The 12,523-nt window shown below is 45.7% G+C and overlaps 1 protein-coding gene across 1 annotated transcript in view; it reads left to right on the top strand.

Annotated features, from left to right (window-relative positions):
* Window positions 1-8,037: 8,037 nt before the first annotated feature.
* Window positions 8,038-12,523, top strand: part of CRHBP (corticotropin releasing hormone binding protein) — an 8,703-nt gene continuing 4,217 nt past the window's right edge. Inside the window, exons 1-4 of the mRNA XM_005427281.3 lie at window positions 8,038-8,182; window positions 8,618-8,711; window positions 9,334-9,491; window positions 11,303-11,513. Coding sequence (XP_005427338.1) covers window positions 8,102-8,182; window positions 8,618-8,711; window positions 9,334-9,491; window positions 11,303-11,513 — 544 coding nt within the window. The 5' untranslated portion in view covers window positions 8,038-8,101. The remainder of the gene's footprint in view (window positions 8,183-8,617; window positions 8,712-9,333; window positions 9,492-11,302; window positions 11,514-12,523) is intronic.

Here is a 12,523-nt window from a genome sequence, read left to right as displayed (position 1 = left end):
CCCAGGAGACCCCAGCAGAACAGATGATGTTTCTAGTAGCTAGTAATGTTATTAATTGCTGTCCACCAATGTAGCAGCGCAGGTCCACCCCAGGTCCCTCAGCCACCCAAGGCAGACCCCTTTTCCAGGCTCCATGCTAGAGCGTAAAGTAGGGCAGGGCCAGGAGAAAAACTCTCAGGGACAGCCCAGAGTCCATCATATGAGCTCAACATCACACATAAAACATCCAGTTCCTCTCTGATCACAGCCTTGAAAAGGTTGGGTAAAAGGTCACACACAAAACACGTATCTGAAATCAGATTAATCTATATAAAGGCTTTTGACTGGCAGGAAGATTTAGATTTAGATTAAGATTTATACTGTGGTGTGACATCATGTGCATGTCTAATAAGGGCTTTGACTGACAGGCCATCAATTATTGCATGTGCCTTTAGGGATAATTACGTCTGTTGAATAGCGCTGTATTATTTGAAGAAAAAAGGGGTAACATTTTCGATTTGATCTTTCTTCTACCACATGATATGGCATGAGAGAGAATGTTTAATTTATGATCTGGAAATCCATTTTTTCTCCACATCCTTTGCTCTGAGTTGGAGGATGGTGGGCTATCGACCGGGCAGCCATCAAAGAGAGCACATGAATGAACTTGAGCAAAAATATTTAAAAAAAAAGAAACACCAAAAAACTTGTCAATTTTAAATACCAGCTCTCAGCCACCTGCTATCAGTTGTGTATAAGGGGCAACTCCCAAGGAAGAGAACTGCAGCTGCATCCACTTATTTTGCCCTTGCAAGCAGATTCTCAGCTGATGTAAAATGACAGAGCCTATTGCACTCAGTGGCATAATTTTGCAGCAGCTGAGAACATGTGCTTGAGACTCTAAATTAGCCTTCAATGGAAAGTAGTGTTTCTGTAAGATGGTTGGCTAAATAAGGACATGTCTATAAAACTGCAAATATTGCAACAAGAGAGCAAAGAGGAGGACAGACGAAGTAGTTGCTTAGAACCCAAGTCTTTGGGGGGAAATCGGTGGAAAATGTTCCTGTCACACACCTGCTTTAAATACCAAGCTGCCCTCTCAAGTCCTGTTTGACTGCATGGGGTGCAGAGCAATCATCACAGTATAGCTTTCAAATATGTCAGTGGACTCTGCCCTAAAACTCCATGTATGGCTTTGATTTTACATTCCCAGTAGTTGCATGAACTCAGAAAAGCACTACAGAATAAAGCTATGGCAGGAAAAAGATCTGTGTGTAGAACAAGTTATGAAGGGCAGAAAAGCAACTGAACCACCTGGAGCCCTACTTAAGATTGTTTTCTTGGAGTAGAAAAATGGCAAGAAGTTGACACTGCTGCAGAAAGATGTAAGTTCCTCAGGTCTGGCTGGGGACATCAAGTGGCAGTAGCAAAAGATCCCTGTGACTGAGTGATGTGTCTGGATGAGACATAGGGCTGGAGAGTTCCATCCCACTGAACTATTGATGCCTTCAGTAGATGAAACCAAAACTGGTTTTGCCCTTGCACTAATGACCAAATTCTGCAGTTTTAGGAAAAACCTCTCTCTCAGAGGAGGGCATTTTTTGGTCCTTTTTGGTGCCCTAGGAGTAGTATTCTTCTAGTAGCAAGAAGAAGAATAGTTTATGTCTGAAATGAAAAAGTCCATTACTGCGCTTGAGCTAAAGATGCTCTGTAACATTGTTAGCAAAGGTGAAGCTGCCTTTAGATGTCAGGAGGTGGAAAAATGCTGACCAGGTGAGCCAAGGTCCTTCAACATATGTGATTTCTACACTAACACAAGATATTCCTGTACTTTCACCTAAAAGCATTTGCAACCTAACTGATCAAATTGGCACTGCAGACTGCACAGTACTGGGGATGACTGGTAAGGAATCACACACATTGGAAAACGAAGAACTACGCAGAGGGAGCGGCTGAAAGGATAAATATACTATTACGTTTGGTATGCTGACATCTCTTATCTGACTCATACTGACTGCCTGAATTGTGTAACAGTTCACAGTGTTTCTGAAGTTGGGTCCATTACTGTGATGTCTAACACTACCAGAATTGTGTTGAATTACAGTTTTTTCTGGATGAGAATTATTCTCCTCAGGGAGAGTCACCAGCTAAGAAATTCTTGTCCTTCTTGGATAAAAAAACCCCAAATATCTTAAAATATCGCTTAGGAAAGTGGTGTTTTGTCAAAGGCAAAGTTTGTATTTCAGAGATTAAACAAATTTTGAAACATGATATGTGGAAATACAGGGATTTCTCAACACATCTGAGATTATATTCTGTGTAATAAACTGGCTCAGCATTGAAAACAAAGTGATAAATATTCTAGTAGCCCCAAGCTGAACAGAAAATTTGGGAGAGAAGGAACAGGGGCTGTGGCTTTGGGGAGGGTCACTGGGAGAAAGTTGCAGCTGTGGGAAAGGAGATCTAGAACAGGATGTGACCTGGACCATGAGGTTCACATCCTAGCAAAGTCTAGATTCAGTAACTGTACCATGTTTTGGAAAGGAGACTGTTCTTCTGCAGGGGCACTGGTACTGATCAGGGTAGCTGAGGCAGCTGGCAAAGGCAAATATGATGGGCTCAAAGAGGCTGTCTGGGGGCCATGCTGACACCTGTGTGCTGCTCTGGTATTGAGGCCTTCCTGCAGCAACCCTTGAGGGCAGAGGTTCTGTTTAAAGGATCCACAGAGGAAGAAAGTCCATGCTGAAATTAAACAGCTCAAGAAACATCCGGTAATGGCACTGGAGCAGTGGCATGTGCTTTTTCCAGTCACCTATTCTCATATCTCTTTTCTCCTTCCTGAGAAAAAACTTTTCTCCCACTTCTTGGCCCTGACTGCTTTGTGTAGATGCTGGTTGACTCACAGGCAGAGCTGGTAGTGATAACCGCCCTCAGGGTAATCTCAGTGTCTGAATATAATGTTTGCTTGATTATTTGTAACCTGCTAAACTGCGAGTTTCACAGTCTTTGCTTTTAGCCAATGTCATAAATAGAGTTAATGCAACACTTATCGTCAAGCCTGCATGATGCTGATAGACTTTCAGTTCATAAATCACATGCGTTTGTCATCCCTGTGAGCCACTTAATGTGACAAATCACACCATCTCTTGTGTCAAACTGCCCAGAGTTAACAAGCCACTCTTACTTCACCTTATGGAAAGTTCAGCTCTATTTAAAGCCAATTTAGACACACACAAAGTAATAGAAGTGATGTTACAGAGAGATGTGTGGTGAGGTTTGGAAGAGGCTTGTTACACCCAGCACAAAGCTGAGGCAGACAGGTAGTGAGAGAAATCAGTGATGGAGATGTGGACTGCTTACAGAGGGAGGAGTCCTGGGTTCAGGTTGGATCACGGACTGTTGGAACACCTGCCTGATATTAAAGCAAACACAAGAGTAAAGGATTGAAGCACAAAATGTGATCTCAGACTTTGTGTTCCTGCTGCTAGAAATGTTCTCCTTCAGCTGTCATTGCAATTCTGATTGGGTTCTTGCAAAAAGGACGTATCTTCAAACCATTGACAAGGCCAATTTACTTTACCCATGCTGAATTCTATCTTTCCTATTGTCCTGTGAGCCAGGAACAGGAACTTCTTACGCGTTTGTCTTTGGCTCAGGCAGAGTTTGAAGTGAAATCTTGTACATGTCTGCATCAAAGATGTTGTTTCCTAATGGCTTTCAGGACTGTGATTTGCTGGATAGTCTTCCCCTTGCTTTCTTATCTGTGGTGTTATTTCCAAGCAGTGATTAATTGTGATTTAGCAAAGATGGGACAAAAAATTTAACCTTCACTGTAGCAGTTGTGACACTACAGAGACACTAGCTTTCTTTCTTACCTTAATCTGGGCTAACTGATCCCATTGTTCAGAAACAATATACTGAAGGATTCACAAACAGTTGAACATGTGTAATAAACTAGAAGTGATGTGTAGCAATCTCCTGCTCTTCAAAGACACTGATATTGGTACGAGACCTGCAGCCACATGATAACAAGACAGGAATGACTAGTACTACATCTCACAGACACCATGAAGGAAATGAAAAGCTAACCCCTGAATGAATTCTTGATTAGAGTGGGAAAAAGCATAAGGGAAATAAGTGTAGCTCAGCACAATGTTTAGCAGCTGACAGACATGATATGAAGTTTAAAGCCCAGTCAGATGTCTCACACTGTGCATGACCCCACATGGCATCTCTTCAGCCAGCACTGAGCAGTAGTGAAAAATCAGCATGAACAGCTGAGGACAGAGTGCCTGAGGCAGGACTGCTCCTCTTCCCTGGAGCAGTTGTACTGCAGTCTCACTGCTGCTCCTCTCAGTTCAAGGAACTACCAGGCACAGACAGGCAGAGGAGCCCCCATGGGACATGCAGCAGCCAGGCTGATCCCTGTGGGGTGAAGCTTGCTTGGAACTGTGTCTATACAGAAAATATTAACTCGTGTTTAAGACCCTGATGCTAGTGAGGGGTTTGGTCTGCTCGGGCTGCTTGTGCATGAAGTCAGGCTGCAGCTGAGGTGTAAGAAGAGATGGGCACCCATGGGACCCTTTTTGAGAGCCAAAGGGTTCACAACACCTGGCCCCTCTTTGCTACAGGGAGGGATCCCTAAGGATTGTCTGTAGCTCAAGCACTTCTCACTAAGAAATCTCACTACTGAGCACTTCATGTGTATTCTTCCTGTTACTTTTTATGAGAAGTTGCATTTACCATCCATATTATAGGGCAGAGCATGATTTGATCACCATGGGGGAGAGTAAATGGAGTTTGCTTCACTACTGTCTTTATTCAGCTTTATTTTTTCCACTTCTTACTACAGCTGGGATTTCTGCTTTTCTATAATAGTTGACAAGACACCTACAAGCTTTGAGCACAAGTGGGGAAGGCAGGTCCTCCAAAGCACATTCCTGAAAAGCCCACCCATAGGCGCTGCTTTAACAGCCCAAGGCTCTGCAAAGGTTGGGATGCCTAAACAATACCATCTTGAGCTGCAGCAGAGCACAGTGAGTGATGTCCTGCACTCAGCCCAGGCTCTAACCAGCACCATGGCTTTCCATCATTTCTGCCAGGGAAAGGGGCTGCTCCCAGGGTAACCCACAGATGTTAGCAGACCAAGATGCCAATCAACTGGATTGTTTAGCCTGTGACAGGGTGTCACTGGGAAGGCATTTTACTGTGCTAAACAATTGGATATTAACAAAAAAATTTGTCCTTCAGAGTGTTATCATGACTCAACTCCATGAAAGAAAAATGACACTCTCCTCATTTACCAAGGGTTTGTATCACATTGAGGGTGCTTTTCCCTTCTGAAATGCTGCAGGGGTGTTTTGAACCCAATTCAAAGTGATTTTTCTTTGCTTTGTTAGTCTCATTCTCATCTCCTGAAAATCTCAGTTTCTGCAAGTGACTTTTAACAAAAGCAGTGCTGCAGGAGACAAAGGGAGGGTAGAGGGGAAGGGGACTTGTGATACACTGAGGAGGCAGCAGAGTTGAGTGAGAAGATGGCCTCACATTCTCTCTCACCCTCTGGCAGCTGGGATACAGAGCTAGGAGATGAACTCCCTCTTTCCCCTTTGAGTTGTCCCTTTTGGGGATCTGTTTGAGCTCCGCCTGAGGCAGCAGAGCCCCAGGCAGCAGCAGCAGCAGCTGCATCTCTTTGAGTGGGATTCCCTATTCCATCCTAAACACTTGCCTTCCCCAAGCACTAGAACTGCACAAAAGAAGGCGTATGAGACTGGGGGCTGAGGACAGCCCTGTCTTTGAAGACACAGAGAGTTACTCCAGGCACTGGGGGGCTTTGTGCTGAGGCTGGTCAGGATGTCATTGTGCTTCATCAGCTCCTGCTGAGCCCAGAGCTAAAAAGTGGGGGGAAAAAAGACAATTTAGCACCTCTGTTAAAATTCAGTTCCACATCAACAGCAAAGGATATCTGAGTCCAGCTTTTGCACAGAATATCTGTATATTCATAACAAGCTCCAAGGTTGCATAGGAATTTCAAAGTTGTCTTAGGTCCTGTGTGAGCAATAAATTACAGCAGATATGGAGATGGCACCTCTTGTCCCTCCCACCACCTTGCTTATTGGAGAAGAACAGTACCCTCACTTCATCTGCCAGGGTGTCCTCCAGACTGTGGAGCTTCCTGCTTTTCTTCCACCAGTGAATGTTGTGCTAAGCCCACATCTTAGCCGTTCATCGGCAGGAGTTTAAACTATGGTGACATCACTGCTGTATGTTTCATTCTGAGTAGATTACCTCATATCTGGTTTAACAGAGTCATAATATTTTAGCTGCAGTGCCATGTGTCCTTCACTAATTTTTGGAGTTGAATTCTGAAATCTGAAATCTTCAGTAACAAATTGACACACAATCAAACACGCTGTCCTTCACTGATGATCTTCAAGGACTCACAGCAAGATAATGTCCCAGTCTCACCATTCAGGAGGCTCTCAGGCAGTCACACTCCCGCTCCCATGAGAGCCTTTAACTGCTGGGATCCAAGCTCCTTCATAGCAGGCAGCTGCAGTGAGCTCATGGGTCCCCACTCAACTCCCTACACATCCCACAATCACTCAGGCTATCTTTCCTCACCGGTTCAAACCCAGGTTTCCCACAGCAGAGCCTCAGAACTCTGTCTCCTTTAGGTAATTTTATAATGGTGCAGCAGCAGAATAGAAACCTTGACCTGGTGCCTCCAGAGGGGGACCCTGAATAAAGGAATGCCTGGGCTTTTACACCCTCACAGTCTATGGATGTGAAGGTCTGTGGTCTTCCAGCTGGGTCCTCAACTCTTGCTGTAGTGTCTGGTCACCTGGCTGGTGCCACAGGTCCCTGGGCCTTCTGGAATTCAAAAGGTTGGCAGTTCACAGCCTCTTACTTTGGGCTCGGACTCCTGCCCCCCAGACCTCCATCTGCAGCTCTCACTGCAGCTGCACACCCAGCTCCCTGCACTGAATATTCCTCCACACTCAGTGTCTGAGGTATTGACTGGGAACTGGCAGGGCAGACTGGGACACTGCAGCCAGAATTTGGGATTGGAGGGGTCAAGCTACAATTTTAACCTTATCAATCTCTTTAGAGAGTGAGCAAAAAAAATAGCAAATAAGGCTGGGGCTCCTCTGCAGCCCCTTCTGATCCTCATGGTCTCCAAGGCACCTCTCACCTTCCTGATTAAGGTTTCAGCCACCCTCTAATGCAGACTGGGACTCAACCCTTCAGTTTTCCAACAAAACTTGTAATTCCCAAGGAACTTCAATGGATTTCAGATATATACCCTACATCTAATACCTCTGCTGAGTTCCAGATTTTTAGTACTCTGCAGGGTTACAAATTTTCACTCACAGGCTCAACTTTTAAAAATCTTCTCAGGTTTCTCTTGGGGATCAAGGCTGAAGCGGTATCCGGAGTTTTGTAATGAATATGCCCTTGGGAAGCCCAAGTTTTCCTAATTTCTGTATGAAAGCTGTTTTCAGTGGGAAAAGCAGTCTGGTTTTGCCTGTGTGCTCACTGCAGAGCCCTGGAGGGATGCTGGCATGGGCTGCAAACCTGCCTGGGACACAGGGGTGCCCACCCAAGCCCGGCCAGCAGGAACACCCGGCACAGGCACAGGCATTGCAGAGAGCTGCATGTCACAGAGCACCACAAGGTCGGCAGAAAGCCCTGTAGGTCTGAAATACCCCGGGACTGCCCCGGGAGGAGGGAGGGATGTTTCTCATTGCTTGTTTTGGAATAACTGGAAATAAACACAGTGTATGAATGCCCTGTATGTATGCACAGGAATGGGCTCTCTCCCCCAGAGGTTTTCAGCTATTCCACCAGACAGATTAGGAGGAAAGACATCTGCTAGAGAGGGGAATTCAACCCTCTTGAAAATTTGTGGCTGTAATTTGGACCCTTGTCATGCCCACGTACTGTGTCACTGTGAGAGGAATTCAGTTACCATGGGTTACCCTATCAGTACGGGGACCAAGTGCCTCCCCTCCCAACAGCTCTATAAAAAGAGTCGCTCCAAGACACCCCAGCGGCTTCTGCATACCGGCACAGACCCGGAGAAACTTGGCCCCTGGGGACGGCCGCCAGAGGAGGTGTCAGCATGCCGTCTGCTTTCCAGCTTCAATGCCACCTCGTTCTCATCTTCCTGGCAGCTTCCAAAGGAGAAACCAGATACCTGGAGGTGAGCAACAGGGCTAGTGATTAAACATCTCACTGTGCTTTTAGCTGCTGTCTTCTAACTTGTGCTCTCACGTTTCAAGCATTGTGCTTTATTCTCTCTCTCTTTCCTATTCCCACTTCTCCTGCACTAAACTTATGCCTGGGTAACATTAATGCAAGTCCCATGTACTCTGCAGTACTCCTCTATTTATTTATGCTCAGCAATTTTGCTGAGGATTTAAGAAACTCTCAGTACACTTAGCTGCTGGGCTCACCTCTTAGATCCCAGGTTTATTTCCCCTCTACTGCAGGTTGGCAGCTTTCAGCCTGAGCTCTTCCACGGGTGCACTGTTTCTGGAGGGGGGACATAATACGCTGTGCCTGTTCTTGAGAGGTGCAGGGAGAGAGCTGCATTTCACTTTGCCCCAGCCTCTTTTTGCCCTCCATCTTTAACTAGGTGAGGGATGCTGGTGAAGATGACCCTTTCCTACTACTCAGTGAGGATCTGAAGCGAGAGCTGTCTGCAGGACAGATCTACCGGCGGTCGCTCCGTGAGTTTCTTTGGTGCTCTGGTAGGGACTACTGACAGGTGGAGAATCCTGGGGGTACCTTAGGGAGGGAAAGGGGCTAATTGGGAGCAACAGAGCTACAGGAGAAGTCTTTTTGCAAGACTAGGGAGAGGAAGGACAAAGCATTAAACACACAGAAACCTGTGGTTTAAGGCAGAGGGTTGGGGTTCATAGTTTATGGTCCCAAATAACTGGAGTCAGATGGGGATTCCCCACCTGTGCCCCTAGGCAGGGTCACATTGCCAAGGGGTGGGGCAGGTGTAGCAGCTGTGACTGGAGACAAATCTGAAAGAATAGAGTGTTTGTGCACTTGTGCACATGTACACACGGAGTTTTCTGCTCAAAGATACACTGACACACCATCCCCGCTCATTCCCCCCCTGGCACGTTTGTGCTCACACCTGCCAGTTACTATTCATCCTCTGATGCTCAGCAGGCTCCTAATTGCTTCAGCTGGCTCTCCCTGTCCTCACTGCCAGCCGGATCCCAGTGCGGGGGGGTCTGTCCTATCCCCCTCCTTCCCTGCACAGCGGGAGCTGGCACGGAGCCTTCCTCCAGAGCAGGCAGCAGCAAAGGCAGCAGCCCTTTGTCCCTGCTTCTCCAGGGTGCATTGACATGCTGAGTATAGAGGGGCAGTTCACCTTCACGGCAGACCAACCACAGCTGCACTGCGCAACCTTCTTCATCGGGGAGCCCGAGGAGCTCATCACAATTCACTACGACTTTGTAAACATCGACTGCCACGGGGGGGACTTCCTGAAGGTAAGAAGCTGCAAGTCTCTGCTCTCCTCTGGCTTCTGAGGTGTTTGCTGTGTGTGCAAGGGGCAGGCGAGTGCATGTGCACATGTGTGTCTTGTGTGCGTTTGTGTGTAAAAAACAGGCAAAGCAACCTCCCCTGGGATGGCTCTTTCCCCTCCCTGAGGCACTCTGTGTCTCCCCCATCACCACTCCTCTAAAGCAAAGCCAGACGCAGGATGAGGATCCCTCTCCAGCCTACAGTACTGGCTCTTCTGAACTTTTTCAGAAGTGCCTCTATGGAGGGTCCATACCTGGGTGGACAGCTGAAAATTTGGGCAGTACAATTTACTCATTGCACTGTGAATCAGACGAGCCCAGCAGATAATGATACAGATCTCTGGATCGTACTTTCTGCTCTGGGACATCTGCTCTCAGGTCACTTAGCATCAGATTAATAGTGAGTGGATCATTGCAGGCTTTCTTTAAAATTTCCCTGCTAGAACTTTTCAGGACATTGGCTATGAACAGAAAGAGGCTCATGACTCAGAACCATTTATGTTCCAGTGTTGAAAAACTTTACCAGCACATTTCTCTGGCAGGCAGGAGCATTCACCAAGATCTGAACTCAGCCAAGGACAGAAGGGGAGGCTCGATGGTCCCTGGCTCCCTTCGGCTTGCACTTTGCCCTTTGTGCTGAACTGGCAAGGCACAGAACAGACCACATCCCATCTAGCGGCAAGCGGAGGTCCAGGAACCGGGTGAAGGAGGAAAGCTTCCCTTCAGCCCGTTCCTTGTCTCCTGCTCAGAATTCTGTCCTTCCATTCCATATCTTGGCTGAGATCTCTCCCCACGTGGCTGCAGGGAGGCTGATTTCAGTCTCTTGTGGGGCTAAGGCTTTTGTACCTGCACTTACGGTCACTCATGGAGGCTAGAAAAATGCCAAGATATCTTTTATGTTTTATTGAACTTTCCTTTCTTTGGTAATGGTGTCCCAAACTTCTCTATTATATTGCTCTCACTCTCTCTCTCTATATATACAGGCAGCTTTTCCCTCGTGTAATTTGAGCACCTGCATCCCATTACTTCAGAAACTTACAGTTCTGGCAAATCCAGAGACAGATCCTGATGTTTTTTTCGTCAGGAAGTCTCACATTAGAATTACTGACTGAAGCGACAGCTGGACCTGGTCCTTGAATTTTGGGAATATTGACTGAAATGTTCAAGGAATTGCCATGTGAGAGCAACTAGGAGGGAATTGAAGCAGCAAGGCAGGCAGTTGTGTATCTATGCTAGAACTAATACATATTTCTGCTTCTGATCTGAAGATGGTGAGGGAAAATTGTTACTTTTTTGTTATGAAGGAAAGATTTGTAGAAGTTGATGCTTAAGGTCCAGATAAATAATGCAGGATTTGTTTTGTTTTCTAGTGGTCAGGATGAGGTAAAATAGCTGACACAAGTGAGAGTAATACCTCTGCCAATAATTCCTCCCCAAAGGTTTTTGTATTCCAATATCTCTGCAAGATCAAGCTGGTCAAAAACTCCTTATAGTAACAATACAATTGCAAAAAAAAAAAAGTAGGTAACAAAAGTTGTCACCTGAAGGAGATAAAAACAAAAGTTATATGTATCCCTTTCCTAAACATTCATTGAAGCATGAATAATTAGTCAAATGTTAGGAAATCAATAAATACAGCGATTTTTTGTTTTCAGTTTGTGGCTTTGAACAGGTTATTTGGTGTCAAAAGAAAAGAGTGTCTCTTATACTTCATGTTTCTGCTCTCTGCTAACAGAGTATTAAGCAAAACCTAGTTTGATATTATTGGACCTCTGTAGGTATTTGATGGATGGATACTCAAGGGAGAGAAATTTCCCAGTTCCTTGGACCATCCTCTCACCACTTCTCAAAGATATGTGGACTTCTGTGAAAGTGGGAATATTCAGAGGACCATCAGATCATCACAGAACGTGGCAATGATCTTCTTCAAGATTCAGGTACCAGGCAATGGATTTACTGTCACAGTCAAGAAAAGCAGCAATCTCTTCCGTAAGTCTGCATTTCATACCACCAAAGGGGCTTGAATTTGGGGCAGGAAGCCAAGAGAATGTGTTGCTTGGCACTGAGTTTTCTCACTGTGGTTATCTGCACTGACATGGCTGCGGTGCAGCCATGTGCACCTGCATGCCTGCAGGCTTGATTCCGCCTCAGTGTGTGTCCCAAGGAAACAAAGGAGCTTAAGAGGTCGCACAGGCTTCAATATGCAAGACCATAAGGCTCTTTCTTTCAAATAAGACCTCTCCCAATCTAATATTGGCATGTTCCAACACATTTAGCTAGAACAAATAGTATTAATTGAGTAACTTCAATCTCAGCATTTTCTAGATCTGGGTGAACAATGAGGAAAAAATATTTGAAAAGGTCAACAGTAAAATCAGTGTATTGTGGTAGTTAGGAGAAATATATGATCACAGAGATCTACCTGCAAGTTCTTTGCCCAAGCCTCTGAACTGGCAAGGCACAAATTATCACAGAATCATAGAATGGCTTGGGTTGAAAGAGATCATAAAGACCATCTTGTGGAATGCCACATGCTAGACCTGGTTATCCAGGGCCTCATCCAATGTGGTTGTGAACTTTTCCAGCAGTGGGGCACCCGCAACTTGACTGGGCAACCTGTTCCAGTGCCTCACTTGAATTATGTTTTCCAGAGAGCACAGGACATTTAACAATTATTGCTCAGGCCAGTCTGATTATCTCCTAACTCCTCAAAGTGACCAAACCAAACAAAAGCAGAACAAACAAACAAAACAAACAACAAAAACCAAACAAACAAAACCCCCCACCCAAACAACAAACAAACCCCCCAAAAACAACAAAAGGGGGAAAAAAACAAATAAAAACACACAAAAAAAAGGCCCCAAAATCAAAAAGCAGTGACAGTATGTCTGCTGCATCTTTACTTGGGCCTGCAAGGTAGGTCCCCACTCTGTTGTGGCTTCATGCCCACAGATGTGATTATTGTATTCAACGGCTGGGGGTGGCTGGGGGTTTCTCTT

Source organism: Geospiza fortis, unplaced genomic scaffold (assembly GCF_000277835.1).
Source record: "Geospiza fortis unplaced genomic scaffold, GeoFor_1.0 scaffold201, whole genome shotgun sequence".
NCBI classification, from domain to species: Eukaryota; Metazoa; Chordata; class Aves; order Passeriformes; family Thraupidae; genus Geospiza; species Geospiza fortis.
Note: the sequence above shows the minus strand (reverse complement) of the source record. Positions and strands in the feature narration are given on the sequence as shown.